The 21,590-nt window shown below is 42.9% G+C and overlaps 1 protein-coding gene across 1 annotated transcript; it reads left to right on the top strand.

Annotated features, from left to right (window-relative positions):
• The first annotated feature begins 975 nt into the window (after positions 1 to 975).
• Positions 976 to 21,309, top strand: cetp (cholesteryl ester transfer protein, plasma). Its single transcript, XM_063480448.1, has 18 exons — positions 976 to 1,074; positions 1,308 to 1,598; positions 2,139 to 2,253; positions 2,339 to 2,470; positions 3,484 to 3,554; positions 7,135 to 7,222; positions 7,295 to 7,364; positions 7,449 to 7,509; positions 8,569 to 8,660; positions 8,811 to 8,910; positions 9,876 to 9,955; positions 10,629 to 10,679; positions 10,769 to 10,921; positions 11,103 to 11,170; positions 11,916 to 11,958; positions 12,351 to 12,420; positions 20,414 to 20,499; positions 20,591 to 21,309. Exons 2-18 carry the CDS (start codon positions 1,460 to 1,462, stop codon positions 20,666 to 20,668), a joined length of 1,497 nt encoding a protein of 498 aa, XP_063336518.1. The 5' UTR covers positions 976 to 1,074; positions 1,308 to 1,459; the 3' UTR covers positions 20,669 to 21,309.
• The last annotated feature ends 281 nt before the right edge of the window (positions 21,310 to 21,590 follow it).

Genomic DNA, 21,590 nt, shown 5'->3' with positions numbered 1-21,590 from the left:
TTAATACAAAGTAGAATCCACTAGTTAAAAACAGGCAAATGCAAAGTTTGGCTGCTCTCTAAAAGGTTCCAGCCTGCATCCAAGGGGTGTAAGCCTCCTGTTATTAAATGGAATTTTAGTGTATTTCCTTTTGAAATTAAAATGTAATCAGATACAAATACAGGTTATTGCACTAGAAGAAGTCAGAAATAATTATTTAGGTAGTGGAAAATTTCCTGGTAACAGGAAAAGCAAGCAAAGTTAAACCTTTCACCACCAGGGGGCAGTCTTCTTTTTCCATATGGTGTTATTGTAGCTGATGAATAAGTGTCCAGAAAATGCATGTTGTAGCTCTGCCTCCAGAGTTTTCTGCTCCAGCCTCCTCCCTCAGTCTAAACAGGTAAAGTGTGGGAAGCAAACGGGAGCTGACACGTTACCATAGCAAGGAAGTAGCTCATCCACCTGGATGCTGGAGTTAGGCTGTACAGGACAGCCACGCTGGATCCTCATGCAGTAAGCTCTTCATGTTCATGTGCTGATAGCACAAGCACAAAAAGATACGGTGATGTGGACTGATGAGGGATGTTTCTTCCTTCATGTAGATGTTGCTTTGACACTTGGTTTCAGAGCTCAGGAGTACCTGCAGTGTGTTCAAACCTTTCAGGAACAGAGCAATAAGCAGCTTCATGTCACTGGACCAATCATCTGCAGAAGCTGAGAGCGGGCTACCTTTGTCCAGGTTTGGTGAACTTGTGCCTCCCACAGCCTCTCGTTTCTGTCTCAGACTCGTGTTTTTAGAGTGGAAGAACCAATCAATAAAGTCAGCTGATGTCATCGCACATAAAACACCCACACTTATTGATTCCTGTTAAAGGCCCCAGCTAGATCAGTGCCCCCTTTGTTGTTACGTCCAGGCTCCGTCAGCTGTACCTCCCCTTTCGTCTCCTCTTACAGGGAGCTCCTGTTTCATTGTGACCCTGCATTTATTCAGGAACGCTGGCCCTGAATGTTAGTCCCCTGATGAGAGAAGGAAAGGCTGGAATCATTTTCAGAGGCTCCGTGTCCTTTTGCTCACTTTTAAGGCGTCTTTGTGGGGTATGTATGCAGGCAGTGTTGCCTTCTGCTTCTTGTTTTGTCACAGTTTGAAAAGAAAGGGATGCATTCTGTGTCCTGCTGAAGAGTTCAAAACTCCAGAGTCTGTGCTCATACCTGAGGTGATAGGACAGGTTGGACTTTGATCAGTTTACTTTAAGGGGGACAGACCTGAGTCAGTGTTTGTCCTTTCCACGAGTCTGAAGCACACGACTTGTCTTTCTCTGTGAGCACAGATATCAGGAGCACAGTTTTCCACGTTCCTGATGATCCGTTAGTAAAGCCAGAACCGAGGGAACCAGGATTTACCTGCTGTGCTCCGACAGAACCGTCCACGGGGTTAGACACCTCAGCCAGTTCTCAGAGAGGGAAAACCACCTCGTGCACGATGCCCAGCAAAGTCCCGCTGCTGCTGCTGTCGTTGCTGTCCTGGTTCGGGACATCCCACTGCTGCCTGCAGGACCCCGCTTCAGCCTACAGATTCACCGGAGCTGTGTGCAGGCTCACCTACCCCGCTGCTGTCGTGTGTGAGTCTGATTTGGATGCTTTTTTCCCCTGGTATTTATTTGACTCCATTTATTGATTTAATCTAATCATCCACTCAAGCAGCGACTTTCTGGAACCAAAGAGCAGGAACAGAGTGACGATTTTATTCAAACACATACATTCAGTGAAGTTTCCGGATAGTTTTCCCTGTTTGCACTCAAATAGCAGCAGCAGCAAACTTTCTCAGCTTTAACATGAATTTGATTCAGTTCTTGGTCATCACGTGAAGTGCACGTGACATCTATCTGCCACAAACCTCAGTCTGGTTGTGTTGTGTTAAAGTTTCTTTTCTCCTCACTGATGTTTTAGGGTCTTATGAAGTTCATTCATGTGATTATTGCAATTTGGTGCTAATAAAACAAAAAGATTAAAACATTTAAATGGAAAATAAGACTTGTTTTCACCCAGTTCTGAAGGTTTTACTTAATGGGATGTATTCACGTTGGCTCACCTGTCAGATGAGGTCACCACAGATCACAACCCTTTGGTGTTTTAGAGCACACGTGCTTTTATCTTTGCAGTGAATGAGAAAACTACTAAAGTGATCGAGGCTGCTTTTCAACACGCCCGATACCCGAGCATGAAGGGGGAGAAGTCCCTGCTCTTCATTGGAAAGGTCATGTACGGCCTGGACAAGTGAGTAGACACACACATACATACACACTATAAACATATATGTGACACCCATGGTGAAAAAGCGTGTCCATTCTTCACCGTCCAGTTTGGAGATTCACAACCTGTCGATTGGTCAGAGCGCGTTTGAGCTGCATCCAGGTGACGGCATCGCCATGGAGATAAGCAATGTGTCTGCAGTGTTCAAGGGCACCATCCAGTATGGATACGGCAGCTGGCTGTGAGTATGTGTGACCGTCAGTGGCACGCTTCACATCCGTCACTTTTTACAGTGTGGTAGCCACAGGTGCACACACACACACACACACACACACCACCATATAATCTGATCTACAGATTCTTAGAGACTACTGCACATTACCTCGCTGAATCATGTTACTGTTTGTCTGTCACAACCGTTTAGGTAGGTCTGATGAGAAGTGTGGACTCAGTGATGCTACTGTCAGGTGGCACTTGTGTTTGGTTGTAGTTTAGCCACGAGCTGTACAATTAGTACCTTTAAAACAAGATCAGAGAAGCAACACTGCTAATTTAAACCATAAAAAATCCAAATCCACGTTCGCATTAGAGAGCAGCCCTGGTTTTGTACCGGGCTCAAAACAGGTTATAGTTTCATCGCTGAAGTTTTAACATGGGTCTCTATGGAGACTGACTTTCTTTGATGCTAATGCTCTTCATACTCCAACGCGCCCAAAACTTCCAATTTAATTTGAATGAATGCGTCTTCACTTTGGAATCAATTATTATTTCTCATTAATGCGATCACAGCAGCGACCTGAGATCTCTGCCTGCGTGTCATTTTCTCCTGTAGTTTTGTTTTCAGGGCTTTAGAAATGATTCCGTTCAACAATGACAGTCTAGCCGTCCAAGTTTTTCTTTGTTTGGTTGTTTTTTAAGTTGTACTTTAAACTTTGACACAGAGTTTAAATAAATGTCAAATAGCAGCAACATGGCTGACTAGCTAGGATAGCTTTGTTGCTTGTTTGATTGAGTCTGATGGGAAAAACTTATAGTTAACCTTTGCAAAACCACTGCACTAATACTTTGTTTTTAGCATAGATAGATAGATGGACCTTTGTGCATTTTGTGGGTGTTTTTAAACATTTTTTAGTTGAATGACATTATTTTCAGCGACTGGGTGATTACTAATTCTCAGGCGGTGAGGATTAGTAATCCCTCCTGTTTCCTGTGATCTTTGACCTTACTCTCATTTGTATTTTTCTTTTTCTTTAGTGTTAACTTCGGACATTCAGTTGACTTTGAGATTGACTCTCAGATTGATCTTGGAATCAACCCCAAACTTTGTAAGTACATCATGTACCACTTTGTTTGACCTCTCAACAAGCCACTCCCATCTGCAGTCACCATTCCTGGGTTACGTTTATGTTTTGTTTCACATTCATCTTGGTAGTTTTTTCCTTTTTTTGATGCTTTATGTTTTAGCTCCATTAATTTTTATGTATTCAAAGCTTTAAGAATTTATCAGGACTGAACATAAAAACATACAATGATCACATAAAATTAGTAAAACAAAAAAAATGGCATAATGAGAGGTCAGAGGAGAATGGCGAGCCTGCTTTGAACTGACAGGAAGGCAGCAGTTGTTACAAGTTCTAACCACTTGTTACAACCAAGCTGTGCAGAAGAGCCTCTCTGAACCTGAAGCAGATGTGCTGCAGCAGCAGAAGACCACACTGGATGCCTTCCTGCCAGCTAAGAACAGGAAACTGAGGTGACAGTTCATACAGGCTCACCTAAACTAGACAACAGAAGACTGGAACCTCCATTTCTCCTGCAACATTCAGATGTCAGTGTCAGAATTTGCCATAAACCACATGAATCCATCCTGCCTTGAATCAGTGATTCAGGCTTGTGGTGCTGTTGCTGTAATGGCATGTGTTGGGCCTCTAAGTGCCCACTGAGCATTGTTTAAATACCACAGCGTACCTGACTGTGCCCATCACAGTGCAGTCATCTTTTTTTTTTTTTTTTTGTCCCCCTGTCCCGTTTGGATCTTTAGCCATCAGAATTGTTGTCTTAAGGCCAAGAGAGATGCCAAGCGGATTTACTTTACCAAGTGGATCATCATGGCCTTGCCATATTGGTCCATTTGATTGACCTTTATTATAATTATGTATTTATTTTATTTTTGGTTGTTACAGTTGGGACAGACATGACTGGGGGATAGGACAGGGAGAAAGAATGAAAGAAAGAGAGGGAGAGAAAGAAAAATAGAGGGGAGAAGAGATGGTGAGAAAGGGGAGACGAAAGAAAGAAAAAACAAACAAAACACCTGGATCACCTGTATGGAGAAAAAAAAACAGAAGAGAAAACAAACAAACAAAAAACAGCAACATAATAAATACAGCACCATCACAACAAACTAGCTAGCAGTAGATAACAGTAGATACTAGATATTAAATGTTATTGTGCAGCACGCAAGATAGACAGCGCACAATGTGCTTTGAGGTAGCAGCCAAGAAAGGTGTAGTTTGTGTCTGTGAACACCCGTGTGTACACCTGTGTGGATAAGCATGCTTGTATTCCAAAGGTTTCTCCATGTAACGATCTGCTAGGGAGTGAGGGGAGCCATAGCCCCGTCCCCCAGGGCATGAAGCAGGTATGGAGGAGATCCAGGCCCCAGACATCTAGAGGCCCCAGAGTACGAGGACCCAAGGAGGACCACCAAAGGGGGGGAACCGTGCCACCCTCCTGGGAAGAGCTGAGTGGAGCCCCAAACGAGAGGTCACCCAGTAGCCACAGAGCAGAGGCCAGAGGGGATTGCAGTGGCGTGCCCGCGGGCTCTGCTGGCAGCGAGCTGCGCCAGAGAGGACCGAGCTTCAGGCCCAGAGGCCTGAGGGCACCCCACCCCCCGGAAGGGGCCCAGCCGGGCCACAGGCGCCAGGCCCCGCCAATCGGCCACCAGGAGTGAGCCGGTACATACATGAGCGCCCAGTCCCAGCCGACAAGAACCACCAGCACACCAACGTCTGAGGGCATCAGCCACCGGCAGGGAGTGTGGTGAGGGGAGATAGGCCTCCGTACTTTGGAGGGCCTGAGATGTTCCCAGAGAGGTGGAGTCTAAGACCCGACCTGACATATAGACACAGACGAACAGGCGCACGCAGACTCAAACATGTATTCCCACCCCCATATACACAAACAAATACTCGGCACTTACCCAACGTGTGGACAGACACAAATAGACACTGCACAGACAATCACACTCCCCAAACATACTCTATATCCCAGGTCCAGGTACCCCCACCCCCCGAGGGGCAAGCCGCACCTAGACCCAGGAGGTGTAACCCTTCTCTCTGGGGTGGAGGCAAGCGGACCGCCTCCTTATCTGCAGTAGCAGGGAGGCCCCGCATCCCAGACCCCAATCTGACGGCCAGCACCTCCTCCCAGCCCCCCAGCCCTGCCGGCTAACAGAACCGGGGTGAGTGAAGACCCCAAACCTCCCTCCGCCCGCTCATATGTAGTGTTGCTGTGTGCTGTTCTAAAGTGCATTTAAAACACAGGAGGGCATGGTGCTTCCTGCCAGAGAGCAGCACGGCTCCTCCCGAAAACCCTCAGTGTCTATATGCATTAAAATTGAGGGTAGGGCACCAGCGCCAGAGGTGGGTTGGAATACACAGACCATCCTCTGGATGCTGTAAAACGTGCCCACCCCCAAGGCCCTATATGTATGTGTTATGTGAGAGTGTGAGTAATGTGGATGTCTAGGTTGCAGAATAAAATTGAGGCACAGGCGGCCAGAAGGGGACAGAGGGGGGGGTGCCTCCCCTGCACCCTGGTGACATATCTGCACCCCAAGCCCTGCGTGTGTGGGTGGGTGTGGTAGAGCGGGAAGAGGGAGGTAGCTGAGGATGGGGAGGGAAGAAAGGGAGGGGCAAGCGGCCCCTCCCTGGGGCCAGCTCCCCCGCTGACCCCAGTAGGCACCCCCACACTCTGGAACCCACCAGGGTGTGCAGTCATCTTCTGACGCCTGCTTCCAGAAGGAAAACACACCATGTCACATCACAAAGCTGAAATAATCTCACACTGGTTTCTTAATAAACTTGATGATGACTTCACTCTACTGAAACGGCCTCCACGGTCACCTGATCTCAGTCCTGAAGAGCACCTTTGGGATGTGGTGGGATGGGAGATTATCATCTTGGATGTGCAGTAACTGTCCGGTGGACCAAGTGAACGTTTCCAGTACCTTGTTGAAGGTACTGGCAGTTCTGATGGTGAAAGGAGATCCAGTCTGACACTAGCAGGGTCTACTTTATAAAGTCTAATATTATTTCCACTTAAACAAGTGTGCCTTTAGTATGGAAAGAAACCCATGAAGGCACAGCAGACGCATGCCCTGGTGTCTTGGACAGCTACACTAAAACTAAAAATCTAGCAAAAGGCTGCCCCCTGGTGGTGAAGGTTTTAGTTATTTTTTGAAGAAGTTAATTGTGTGAAGTACAAACTCAGTCTAACTGTGCCGCTGCACAAATATTGCAGGGATTTAATGCCTGTCGTTTGTGTTGCAGCTTGTCGGCCTTAACCAGACAAAATATTTACAGCCGTTTAACGTTCTACATGTGAGAATATCCCAGCCTGGTTCTGCAGAAAGTTTTCCAAAGTTCATGTGTTGTTGGGAAATTTCACTGCTAAATGAGTTTGTTTGTTTTCCATTAATACTTTACATCTGTATTTATTCAAGATTTTCAAACTGTGTTATTAGTATCATTTTAGTTTGATGTCATTATATCATCCACCATCTTAAAATGTGGCTGCTAGTGTGTCGTGTGACAGTCTCTTTTATTCCAGCTGAAACACAATGAAGCATCATATAAACACGTGCTGACTAGCTATCCTCTGTTACCTGTGTGTCCCCGTCAGACTGCGGTGATGGAAAGGTAGCAGCAGACACAACAGACTGTTACTTGAACTTTCACAAGCTGCGTCTGCACCTGCAGGGAGACAAAGAGTAAGTAACAGAACTGGGAATGAAGCATCTGCATGAATCTCAGTGTCTGACTGTTAACATTTTTGTGGTCAGGCCGAACTGGCTGAAGAAGCTCTTCACCGACTTCATCACGCTTACTGTCAAGCTGGTCATCAAGGGACAGGTGAGGGCAGAGACAAACCTATGATGTGCACAACAATGATTTTTGAGGAGAATAAAGCAGTAACAGGTATCTTCTCAAATACAGATCTGTAAGGAGATCAACAAGGCGGCAAATATACTGGCTGACTTCATACAGGACACGGCAGGTACGCGAAGACCTGAAGGAAGTGTTTGAAATCTAGAATTAAAATCACTTTCCTTAAGCATCTGTTTCTGTACAAACTTATTATTGGCACCAAATAATCTCCCATAAATGCTGTCTTAGCACATATTTAATAGAAATGCTAAAACATAATGTGACTCTTACACTTCTCGGCGGGGTTTTGAGTTGCACGGTGCTCCTGCGGCCGGTCTTTTGATTTTGAGGTTTTCAGCTCTTCACATGGATGTTCTTGTTCGATTAAGGTCGGCGGAGGTCACTGTAGAACTCTTCAGAAAAGCCCGGCTCCTGCTATGTTTGTCGTTTCTTTGTATCATTTGTCGCTTCCAGCTCGTCATAAACTGACAGTTTTCCAGGACTTGTTGGACTACCAATCATGGAGAGCAGTGTGGATGTAAATGTCTGAAACAGACGGCATACAAATGTTCTCTACTGCCCTGGTGTCTGAAGACTGTGGTCTTAACCTTCTGACTAAACGGGGTAGTGGAGTGAGTAATTAGTCTCGTAGAGTTTTGCTACAGCACCTGTCAATCTGCCTGCCTCCTTTTTATCTGTTTGAAATCAACGCTAAGGGGGTGCACATTAAAATAAGACAGGAAGACAAACTCTTTGAAGCTGAAATGGATGTTTTGCTCTAGAATTCTTCAAAAAAAATTGATTTCATTGGTTTTTGAACAGATATTTAAGACAATGAAGCCGCTGTGTCTTGATTTTGTACAGCGTCAGTTTTCATGTTATGGATTATTTTTCTCAGTGGCAGCGAGTCATTGCTCAACTTCTTCTTCCTGTTGTCCCTGGTCGTACACGCCAGACAGAATAGACTTCTTTAAATTATCACCACACATGTTCAAAGCAACAGAAAGTGGGGAAAAATGCTTCACTTTCCACAGTTTCCTATAAATGCGTGCAGGCATGCCAGCAACACTTCAAAGGAAGAACATATGATTGTTTCAGTGAGATACCAGAGAAATCAGTACTTTGGCCTCATATGTGATCGACCATTTTTTGAAGTTTTCTATTTTATCCATGCGTCTGAACATTGCAGAGCAGTTCCTCACTGATGGAGACATCAGCGTGGACATCGGTATCACTGCTGCTCCTGTCATCACAGCAAACTACATCGAATCATACCACAAGGTAAATGATAACTTTAGATACATAATTGAATACACAGCAGTGCTGGATCTCCTTTAAATGGTGTAATCTGCAGTAATTCTTCAGTACTGGCGGACATGTAGGGGTCTAATAATGATCTCGTTGGTCACTGTGGGGCTCCACCTCTTTCAGGGACTGACCAAGTACAACAACAAGGTTGCTGTCATCAATGAATCAGTTTTCCATCCAAGTCAGCTGACAGAAGACAGGATGATCTACTTTTGGATTTCAGGTTAGCAGTAGACACTCTGTTTATCTTGTGTATTTTATTTTCCAGGTAATTTACACCTTTGTGAAGTGAAATTCCACCAGGTACTATAGAAGGCAATGACCTCGCTCCCCGTTTCTGTCTTTTCTATCCCCTCACCCCCACCGGTCACAGCAGAGGGGTGGCCCTCCCTGAGCTCGGTCCTCCTGGAGGTTGTTAAAAGGGAGTTCTTCCTCCCCACTGTTGCCAAGTCCTCGTTAATATTGGATCATCCACTTGTTGGGGCTTTACAAGTTTCAGATTAATTTGTAGCTTTGGAAGTCTGCCACTAAAGAAAGAAACATGAAAAACAGTGTGTATGTTGGTTAACACATAGACATGCTCAAGACGACCTGCTGGAGTTCAGTCTGAGCTTCAGAATGGGGAAGAATCGACTTGAGTGACTGTAAACGTGGCGTGTTTTTTGGAGCCATACAAACTGCCTGAGTATTTCAGAAGCTGCTGATCTGCTGGGATTTTCCCACACAAACATCTCTAGGTTCACAGAAAATGGTCTGAAAAAGAAAAATATCCAGAGAGAGGAGCAGCAGAAACTGAAATAACCCTAGTTAGAACCAATGGATGTAGAAGAGCGTCTCTGAACCTTAAAATCAGCAGAAGACTCCTCCAGGTGTCACATCTATTCAGCCAAGAACAGGAAACTGAGGCTACAGTTCAAATCACCACACAACACTGGAATTGGAAATTGGAACATTTCTCCTCGAGGCAGTCTACATGTCTAAATTTAGCTGAAACACTGAAACCAGATAAAGGATGATCAAACAATGTCCCAACCATGCACCTGAGCAGCAGCAGGCTGGTTCCTGCCTCTTTAACGTTCAGAGGTTTATTTGTAAAAAAATGAATAAAAACAATTTTATTTAAATATATTGAAAAAACATTTGTTTGTACGTGGAACACTATTAATACAAATGGTGTTTTTACCGCAGACCAGTTCTTAAACCCGATGCTCAAAGCAGCTCACCAAGATGGCCGCTTTCAGCTCAATGTCTCTGGAGAAGAGCTCACTGTAAGTACTTCAGCATGACCTAAAACATCCAAGTCAAACATTTGTGGTATCTTCTTGGTTGATCTGGGATCAGATATTTGAACTTGCCTGCTTCCTAATTTCCTATTTTTTGTATGTTTGTCACATTTAAATGTTCAGATCATCAAACAAATTTTTCATTCACCACAGCAAGTCTTCCAGGTCCGGGGCAGCAGACCATCACACTACCACCACCATATTTTACTGTTGGTATGATGTTCCTTTTCTGAACTACTGTGTTACCTTTACGCCAGATGTAACGGGACACACACCTTACAAAAAGTTTAACTTTGGTCTCGTCAGTCCACAGAGTGTTTCCCAAGAATCTTGGGGATTATCAAGATGTTTTTTGGCAAAACTGAGACGAGCCTTTATGTTCCTTTGCTCAGCAGTGGTTTTCATCTTGGTCTACGCCACTTTGTCAGGCAGGTCCTATTGAAGGAAGACTTTAACTTTGTTTTTTACCCCTTAATAATAAACACCTTCATTTAGAAACTGCACTTTGCATTTGCTTGTGTTATGTTTATCTAATATTTAAATTTGTTTGATCATCTGAAACATTTAAGTGTGACAAACATACACAAATATGAAATCAGGAAGGGGCAAACACATTTTCACACCACTGTACATGTTTGAATCTTGAATATCATTTCAGACGCTCCTCAGGACAAACCTCTCTACTGCCATGCCTGAGTTTATTAGGAAGGTAGGAATGAAAGCTGCCTTGCAACACGTCTGCATATAATATATACTTTCTTAGATAGGACGTAAAACTTTTTGTGTTTTTGTGTTCAGTGTCTGCTGGATTCAGCTTCCCCAGAGTTAAGACTGTGGAGTTCATCTGTTCCACATTTGAACAGTTCCACCTCGGGAACGACAATTTGGGTGCAGGCATCTGGACGGCTCCACTGTGAGGGTCAAGGCACACCAGTACTCTTCTTTCAGACGGTACGTTTTCACAGTGACAGAATATCAGCTGCCTTTTCCTATACTGAGACAAACTGAGAAACACATCTAATTCTCAATATTGACACATTGCGTCTGTCAGACTGTGCAGTGAATAAGAAAGCCGTGAATTACAAAGGCTGCTTTGTGTTTGATCTTTGTGTTCTTTGTCTTTGATGTGTAGGACATGGCCGTAGACATCACAACTTCCTATGTTAACAAGAAAGTCCTCCTGCAAGGTCATCCAACAGAGTAAGACTGGTTGATACCTGACTCATATTTTTGAACACCTTGACTGATGACCCAGTTTGGTCCCAGCATTAGCTGTGGCTTAACATTTGGCTCTAGAATACTTTGGTGTACAGAGGAGCTCGTGTATGAGGTGTTTGGTTTCCTCCAAACGTGGTCCTGTGCATGATGGACTAACATCTCCACTTTGGTCTCGTATGTCCAAAGGACATTATTCCAGAGATCTTGTGCTCTTGGGTAATTTCTCTGAGCATTGCAAGGTCTGACCTTTGGGTGAATTTGCTCGGACATCCACTCCTGGAAAGATTGGGCTTTAATTTTCTCGGCACTCCTTCAAATTTTCAATTTTCTTTTTAAGTTTTTGCTAAGTGAATATTGAGACAGGGTAATGTGGTTGTATGTGTAACACACTGCGTTTTATACAATGACCCCAATAACAAGTTAGTGGTCTTGGTATCAAAACAAACTAGTTCAGAATTTAGTTTAAAAGCAAAAGTGTTGATCTTAGTCTGTTGCTTGAAGAAAAGGTTTTAAAGGGCAGAACTCCAGAGGTTCGCCTGTGCTGTCTGACACTAAGATGTTAACAGCAGGTTCGAGCCCTTTAAATTGTTCTACTGTTCTCACCTAACTGTAAGGATGTAAGTGTTAGACTCTGATATCTGATTTAAAACTTATTTGCAGATGTAACTTTGGTCAGTTTGTCCTGTTCTTCTACGCCTGTGTGTGATCGTGATCCTCTTTCATTTAGGATCTCAGTATTCAGAGCTGAGCTGCCGTTACAGGATCAGCAGGTAGGTAGTCAGAATAATACAATTTCCTTTATTTTGGATATTGTGGTGCGGTTGTGCTAATTTTGTACCTTTTACATACTTATTGGGCTGTTGTCAAACAACATGTCAAAAGTAATTTTCATGAATTCACCCTTCTGAAAGCATTACAGATTAACTGTTTACTTTCACTCAGTTTCTAAGACACACGTTAAAGTGTTATTTTAGATGTATGACAACCTGCACAGAGATATTATTGTACATTATTACTGAATTGTTTTCTGATGTAAGTGTGAATAATTCAGTTTTCTTTTCCCATTCAGATTATTTAATTCCCAGTTAAACTGATGCAGATCCTACTGAACATTTCCATTTTTTGGTTAGATTACATCGGTAACCCTTCCCTTTGTTTCTAGCTATATGATGAAGCACTGGAGTTCATAAAGGAAGCTGTGGTGAAAATTGGAACTCCCAAAGTCCTGTCTGGTAAGAAACACAGCACCTCAGCTCCGTCCTCAAACCTTTCACATTATTATAAAGCTTTGCTAAATCTATAAGACTGCATGAGTTTAATCATTACTACACTACGCCTCTCTGCGAGACACTTATGAAAGCACTTGTTGATTTATCATCAAACAGCTGATCCAGTGCTTCAGCTTGAATGATTCTTCAAAGTGAACATAACCACTACATGTATGAAGGCTCATTTACACCATGACGCTCTCAAAAACAGATCTGTAAGTGAAGCTGGTTTAAAGCAGCTTTGGCAAAAGTATAGACTTTCTTTACGTAAGTAGAATTACAGATCTCTGTGTTTACTCCAGTAAAAAGTTGAAGTACTGAGTAACTTCTTTGCTCGATTAACAATATTAGTACAATAGAATCAAATTATTATTCCAATCTAAGTTCTAATTGTCACGAAAGCTTCAGTCTGTCATGTCGGACACATGCAGTGAAGGAGAATTTTATAAAAACAAGTATTTTCTGTTGCCTACATTGTGGAGCGTGATTTTATCTCCACAACTAAACAGTAAAATGAGTCACGGGTTAGAGTGGGATTCAGCAGGCGGGCTAACCCTAACATCTGCGTGGTGCCTCAGCATAGAGAAAAGAATCACAGCTCGCAATGATTTCTAATGTGAACTTCAGTGGATTTTTTAGTCTACATACGTCAGCTGACCAGCAGGATGAATTCACCAAGATGTAAACACTTTCACACGCCATCATGGCTGATGTCCACTCCCTACACTGATACTGTTTAGACTGTCTTTGTTTTTAGTTTTAGTTTTTGCACACTTGGCTTTGTGCACCCATAATTCCATTGGACATGTACAATGACGATAAAGGGCTATTCTGTTCTATTCAATTCTATTTTAGACAGTATGCACTTGGTATCAAGTTGGACCCCAGTGAATGAATCTAATCATCATCAGCTTAAATGTAACCTAAATCTGACAATGCTACTGTCCACCTGTCCAACACAGAGCTTTACTGTGAATTCACCACAGTACTGCAAACTAATAGTGACGTGTGGGTCACGAACGGAACGGCTCTGTGAAGTAAACGACGAGAGCCGACTCCTAGTTGGGAGCCGTATTTTTTTTTTCTTTCTCTCACCCTCTCTCTCTCTCACTTTTTTTCACTTCACGTCTCACATGAGCCTTGTGTTTGCCGAGCAGAGGGGGGAGGGGCGGTAGTTACACTCGCAGTAGCACAGGAACAGAGCGGGAGGGAGAGGGAGAAAGAGAGCCAGGGACAACAACGTCACATTAGAAAGAGTAATGAAAATGATTGACACCAAGAAAAGAAGCAAAATCTGGAACCATTTCAATTTTATTGACAATACAAAGGCAGAGTGTAGAGTCTGCAAGAAAAGACTATCATATAGGGCCGGCTCCACAAACAGCCTGCACAGGCACCTGAGAACTGTCCACCCATCAGTGCAATGGGAAGATAAAAGACAGTGAGTTGAGTGTGATATTAATGAAGGTGCCAGTGTGTCTACTGCAACTGTTGCTGCTGAAGGATTCATAGAGTTTATTCATGCACTGAATCCTATGTATGCAATTCCAAGCAGGAAAAAACTCTCCCAAAAAATCATCCCAGGCCAATATGACAGAGAACGTGCATCTTCTTTTTGTTTTGCATATTTTAATTTATATTTTATTGTGTTGTGGTTTGCAGTGTTTTCTGTTGTTTCACTTTAAATTAGTTTAAAAGGGAAAAGCTGAAAATTTAAATAGTTAAAAGTAGAATTATACATAGTTGGTTTTTGTATTATATTTTTTACAGAAGCGGGGCTGCCATCAGCCCCTCTGGCCAACACCAGCAGGTGAAGTGTCTTACCCAAGGACTCAACAACCAAGACAAACAGAGCTGGGGATCGAACCGGCAACCTTCTGGTTAATTCAATTCAATTCAATTCAATTTTATTTATATAGCGCCAAATCACAACAAAAGTCGCCTCAAGGCGCTTTATATTGTACAATAGATCGCACAATAATAAATACAGAGAAAAACCCAACAATCATATGACCCCCTATGAGCAAGCACTTTGGCGACAGTGGGAAGGAAAAACTCCCTTTTAACAGGAAGAAACCTCCGGCAGAACCAGGCTCAGGGAGGGGCGGGGCCATCTGCTGTGATTGGTTGGGGTGAGAGAAGGAAGACAGGATAAAGACATGCTGTGGAAGAGAGACAGAGATTAATAACAGATATGATTCAATGCAGAGAGGTCGATTAACACATACTGAGTGAGAAAGGTGACTGGAAAGGAAAAACTCAATGCATCATGGGAATCCCCCGGCAGCCTACGTCTATTGCAGCATAACTAAGGGAGGATTCAGGGTCACCTGGTCCAGCCCTAACTATATGCTTTAGCAAAAAGGAAAGTTTGAAGCCTAATCTTGAAAGTAGAAATAGTGTCTGTCTCCTGAATCCAAACTGGAAGCTGGTTCCACAGAAGAGGGGCCTGAAAACTGAAGGCTCTGCCTCCCATTCTACTTTTAAATACTCTAGGAACAACAAGTAAGCCTGCAGTGTGAGAGCGAAGTGCTCTAATAGGGTGATATGGTACTACAAGGTCATTAAGATAAGATGGGGCCTGATTATTTAAGACCTTGTATGTGAGGAGCAGGATTTTGAATTCTGGATTTAACAGGAAGCCAATGAAGGGAAGCCAAAACAGGAGAAATCTGCTCTCTCTTTCTAGTCCCTGTCAGGACTCTTGCTGCAACATTTTGGATTAACTGAAGGCTTTTCAGGGAGTTTTTAGGACATCCTGATAATAGTGAATTACAGTAGTCCAGCCTGGAAGTAATAAATGCATGAACTAGTTTTTCAGCGTCACTCTGAGACAGGATATTTCTAATTTTAGAGATGTTGCACAAATGGAAGAAAGCAGTCTTACATATTTGTTTAATATGTGCGTTGAAGGACATGTCCTGGTCAAAAATGACTCCAAGGTTCCTCACAGTGTTACTGGAGGCCAAGGTAATGCCATCCATAGTAAGGATCTGGTTAGATACCATATTTCTAAGATTGTCAGGGCCGAGTACAATAACCTCAGTTTGATCTGAATTAAGAAGCAGAAAGTTAGCGGCCATCCAGGTCTTTATGTCTTTAAGACATTCCTGCAGTTTAACTAATTGGTGTGTGTTACCTGGCTTCATGGATAGATAGAGCTGCGTATCATCTGCATAGCAGTGAAAATGTATGCTATGTCTTCTAATGATGCTGCCTAAGGGAAGCATGTATAATGTAAATAGAATTGGTCCTAGCACTGAACCCTGAGGAACACCATAATTGACCTTAGTGGGTGAAGAGGACTCTCCATTTACATGCACAAATTGGAGTCTATTAGATAGATATGATACAAACCACTGCAGCGCAGTACCTGTAATACCTACAGCATGTTCTAATCGCTCTAATAGGATATTATGGTCGACAGTATCAAACGCTGCACTAAGGTCTAGCAGGACAAGCACAGAGATGAGTCCACTGTCAGAGGCCATAAGAAGATCATTTGTAACCTTCACTAAAGCTGTTTCTGTGCTGTGATGAGCTCTGAAACCTGACTGAAACTCTTCAAATAAGCCATTCCTCTGCAGATGATCTGTTAGCTGTTTGACAACTACTCTTTCAAGGATGTTTGATATGAAAGGAAGGTTGGAGATTGGCCTATAATTAGCTAAGACAGCTGGGTCTAGAGATGCTTTTTGAGTAAAGGTTTAACTACAGCCACCTTGAAGGCCTGTGGTACATAGCTGATTATTAGAGATAGGTTGATCATATTTAAGATTGAAGCATTAATTAATGGCAGGACTTCTTTGAGCAGTTTTGTAGGAATGGGGTCTAAAAGACACGTTGATGGTTTGGAGGAAGTAATTATTGAAGTTAACTCAGAAAGATCGATTGGAGAAAAAGAGTGTAACTTAACATCAATGGTACTAAAAGTAGCTGTAGATAATATTACATCTGTGGGATGATTATTGGTAATTTTTTCTCTAATGATAAGAATTTTATTTGTGAAGAAGTTCATGAAGTCATTACTAGTTAACGTTAAAGGGATTGTTGGCTCAACAGAGCTCTGACTGTTTGTCAGCCTGGCTACAGTGCTGAAGAGAAACCTGGGGTTGTTCTTATTTTCTTCAATCAGTGATGAATAGTAAGATGTTCTGGCTTTGCGGAGGGCTTTCTTATAAAGCAACAAACTATTTCTCCAGGCTAAATGATGATCCTCAAAATTTGTGACACGCCATTTCCTCTCCAGCTTACGAGTTATCTGCTTTAGGCTACGTGTTTGAGAATTATACCACGGAGTCAGGGACTTCGGATTTGAGGCCTTAGTTTTCACAGGAGCTACAGTATCCAGAGTCGTACGTAGTGAGGAGGTAAAATTATTAACAAGATGATCGACCTCTGTTGGAGTAGCGTTCAGATAGCTGCTCTGCTCTGTGTTGGTACAGGGCATTGAAGATGACAACAGTGGGTGGATTATATTCTTAAACATAGTTACAGCACTTTCAGAAAGACATCTACTGTGATAAAGTCTACTCTCCACTGCTGTGTAATCAATCATTGTAAATGTGAATGTTATCAGGAAATGATCAGACAGCAGAGGGTTTTCAGGAAACACTGTTAAATGTTCAGTTTCTATGCCATATGTTAAAACAAGATCTAGAGTGTGATTAAAGTGGTGGGTGGGTTCTTTTACATTTTGAGAGAAGCCAATTGAGTCTAATAACAGATTAAATGCAATGTTGAGGCTGTCATTTTTAGCATCTACATGGATGTTAAAATCACCCACAATAATTATTTTATCTGAGCTGAGCACTAAATCAGATAAAAAGTCTGAGAAATCAGAGAGAAACTCTGTGTAAGGCCCAGGTGGACGATAGATGATAACAAGTAAGACTGGTTTCTGAGTTTTACAGCTGGGGTCAGTGGCGGTCCTAGCCTGTTTGGCGCCCCGGGCGAACACGCCCTCTGGCGCCACCCCCCGCCCCACACACGCACGCACACACGCACACACACATATATGACCCTATATATGAAGAGAGAGAGAGTATGCATAGTATGCAAACGGCTACCAAACAGACATCATAATTCGTCATACAATGGGAACAGGACAAATCAACAATTGACACTGACTAATTAATATTATATTATTGTATATATTGTTTGGAGTTTAGTCTGTTACTGTTACTATTTTTACCATTTCTTCTTAGAGGAACTGTAACCCACATAATTTCCTTAGGGATTAAGAAAGTATTCTGATTCTTAATGTTTTAGGATACATGACCTGCCATTATCCAATGACACATCTGCTTACCTGTAGCTTTTGCTCGTTTCTCCTTGTAGGAGCCATAATTAAATGTATTGAATTTTAATGATCACTGGGTTTTCATTTGTTTGGTTGCTATGGTGATGTGTAACGGGAGTCACGTGGGTGCTAGCGGTGACATTAAGAGGGCGTTGTCAGTCTGTCTTTCACTGGTTTGATTTTGACAGAGAGGAGGGCTGGGTAGCCGTAGTTTTTGTTGACCGCAGCACAACGAGTTTCCCCTTGTTGCATTAGAGCTGTGATGTTTTAAGAGTTTGAATCGCGAGTCGATCGCATTGCTCTGTAAACTTTTCAAGCACTTTAATAAACAAGCAAGCAATTCCACCTCTGGCATTATTGCGTAAAGTTGACAGCGCGTCAGGCAAATAGGCAGGCTCCATCCCCGGCCTCTAGCGACTGTGGAAGTCGCTAAACTCCTCCTCTTCTTTTCTCTTTTTTTTAAACTTTAAAAACGGGTTGTGTGAGACTTTAAATCAACAAAATATAAAATATATATTTTAAATTGTTATTGATCCCTTTACCCCTGGTCCTAAAGTGTATATTTATTTTCTTACTCTTCTTATATTTATTGTTTGTTTACTTGCACTGCTGTAACTGGAGCCTCGTCGTCTCGTCTCTCTATGTACTGGACTGTATGTAGCGGAGATGACAATAAAGTTTACTTTGACTTCAGCAGCGAGCAGGCGCACCGAGGGCTCTCGCGCTCACTTTTCACGTATAGAATTTCGAAAAAACATTGGTGCAAATTATAAGTCTGTATCATGATGTCTGCTGTTTTCGTGTTGTTGGTTTGTTTTTATTTTGTTTTATTTTGCGAGTTGGTTATTAGATGCTGCTCCAGCCACCCAGAGAATCCCCCGCCGCCCCGCCCTCTCCGCCCTGTGCCGCAAGCAGCAGGCGCACCTCGCAAACGGAGGGCGCCCTTACTCCCAGCAAATGGGCGATAGAAAACCGATCGGTGCCTATGACATTCCCAATATGCGCTGGCTGATGTCGGGGCAGCATGAGTGCGAGCATTTTTTTTTTGCCGATGCCTGTGATGCCGCCCCCCACCACGATGCCGCCCCGGGCAACCGCCCGTGTCGCCCGTATCTAAAACCGCTACTGGCTGGGGTGGACAAGGCTAAGCATCAGGCTTTCAAATGAATTAAAAGTCTGTCTGCGTCTTTGGTTGATTAATAGGCTGGTGTGAAAAATTGCTGCCACACCGCCCCCTCGGCCTGTGCTTCGAGGTTTCTGGTAGTTAGAATGACTCGGGGGTGTTGATTCATTTAAACTAACATAATCATCCTGCTGTAACCAGGTTTCTGTAAGGCAGAGTAAATCGATTTGTTGATCAATTATTAAGTCATGTACTAACAGAGACTTGGAGGAGAGAGACCTAATATTTAATAATCCACATTTCACTGTTTTACTCTTTGGTTCAGATGTGGATACTGTATTGTTCTTTCTTTGTGATTTTTTTATGTTTAAATTGTTTATTGCTGGTTTTTAGTTTGTTTTTTGTCTGTTTGGGAGCTGACACCGTCTCAGTGGAGATGGGTTTTTGGTTACAATATTTAGTGTTTATTTGCTGGTTTGTCGGTAGTGGCTCCTTAAAAGCAAGTCTACCAAACATCTGTTTGACCAACACCAGTTAACTGGCAACGCCAGTTAATCTGGAACACCGGCCCACTTTAACTCCCGAGTATAAATGCTTTAAATGATACTGTTGAAACTAAAGTAACGAGTCTGTTTTGAAAATGTAAGAAGTAGAAAGTACAAATACTTGTTTAAAAATGTAGAGTGTAAAAGTAAAAAGTTGTCAAGAACAGTACAGACTCTCTTCCATATTGTTCTCGTTTATAAAGTGCTTTACAAACCCGAACATTATGATTAACAGGTGGATTTTGGCGTTTTAGTGCAATTAGCCAAACAACGTGGAGCCACTTCCTGGTCAAGAGAGAGAGTGAAATTGGACAGTATATCCTAGATTTGTTCATATTAAAATCATTGTTGCAGCCAGGGGCAGCACAAAAGTTACCCCCCTTAAACATATTTTAGTTTTACTGTAAGTTATTGGTTCTGTCATTAATTAGCTAACATAAATTCATCTAATAGCAGAAATCAACCATCAACCTGGTGACGTAACTTTCTGTACTGACAGAAGATGGCGCAAGACATTTTCTAAAAACTTGAAACACTGCTTTCTTAAATCCAGCTTCACAGCCAGTGTTGCATGTTACATGTTGTGGGCGACCGTGGTTCAGGGGGTTGGGAAGCTCATCTTGTAACCGGAAGGTTACCGGTTCGATTGCGGTTCGATGGATTCATCGTTGTCTCCTTGGGCAAGACACTTCACCTAACCCCTACTGGTGATGGCCAGAGGGGCCGATGGTGCGACATGGCAGCCTCACTTCTGCCAGTCTGCCCCAGGGCAGCTGTGGCTACAACTGTAGCTTGCCTCCACCAGTGTGTGAATGAATAGTGGAATTTTGAGTGTCTTGAAAAGCGCTATATAAATGCAATCCATAATTATTTATTATTACATCTGTATCAGAGAGTGAGAGCAGGGATCCATGGTGTGAATTAGCCTTTTGTACAGTTAGTCTTTCATTTCCACTCTAAAGGATGCTTTTGTGGTTTGTGTTCCAGTTCTGGGAGTTGAGCTAACCAGGCTTCTGGACAAACAGGGATTATACCAGTTTGATCTCTTTAACCCTGAGGTGCTTCCCCGGGACGTGAGTCTTCTCATTTCTCTCTTTCTCTTTCTGTATGTGTTGTATTCCTGCATTCTCACAGCTTCTGCCTCTTCCTCACTCTCTGCTGCAGGGCTTTGTGGTGATTCAGATGGATTTTGGTTTCCCTCATCACCTTCTGGTTGAGTTTCTCAAGAGGACACTGCAGTAACCTTTAAATATCCGACCCGAGAGTGTGTTTTAATCTGAAAACTCAGCTAGGACTGTTGTGAGTCAGTTAGAACATACTTCTGTCAAGCTGTCGGTGAACATTTTGTTTGTTGTTGTTTGAATAAAATTAAATACCATGTAAAAACAGGCTTCTGCAGGTGATGTACAGTCAGTTAAAGATTGCTACAATTATTGTGAGACCATAGCTGTGTCCCAAAATGTAGACTGCATCCTCCTGAGGCCGCATTTGTAGACCGATTACGTCACAGCGACGCGGCAAAGGCTGTCCCAATTCGTAGACTCCTCCGAATCCAGCCGACAAATGCAGCCTCCTTTTCCCCATATTTGAAGGATGGGTCAGGTGTATCCGTGACCCACCATATCGCAGAATTCATAGTGCGGCCCAGCCAATTCCAGTTTTCAACAATGGCGGCCGCTACTACGTTTTAAAATTACTCTTATTACTCTTTCTGGGTCACAAAATAAACTTTTAACATATTTTCAGGCGAGAAAGTAGCTGTGTAAACTTCAAATATCAGCTCGGTTTATCAAGATATCACACAGTTGCAAAAGTGCTCCGACGTTTTCAGAGACGTCTGTTACCCACCAGCTCGATAGCTAGCCGGGGGGTTCAACGGTCACTCGAGCCAGCGAGAGCAGCGGACTCCCAGCTTCATCGTTTTCAGACCCCCTGCGGTCTTTCGCTACTCAGGTTAAACATGATATATAAGTCACTCAGATAACTTAAAAATGTTATTGTTTGGCTTTTTTCTGTGTTTTATTTGTTCCGGAGTAAATCGATTTGGCTGAGATCAAATTTATTAGATTGTTAGATTAAATAAAACTTTATTAATCCATCGGGTGGGTTCCTCCGGGATTTTCACACAGCTGGATAAACGTCAAACAGAAAACTGATTAAACAG

The sequence above is a fragment of the Pelmatolapia mariae genome, linkage group LG7, assembly GCF_036321145.2.
Source record: "Pelmatolapia mariae isolate MD_Pm_ZW linkage group LG7, Pm_UMD_F_2, whole genome shotgun sequence".
Classification (NCBI taxonomy): domain Eukaryota; kingdom Metazoa; phylum Chordata; class Actinopteri; order Cichliformes; family Cichlidae; genus Pelmatolapia; species Pelmatolapia mariae.
This window is presented reverse-complemented; position numbering and strand designations above follow the sequence as displayed.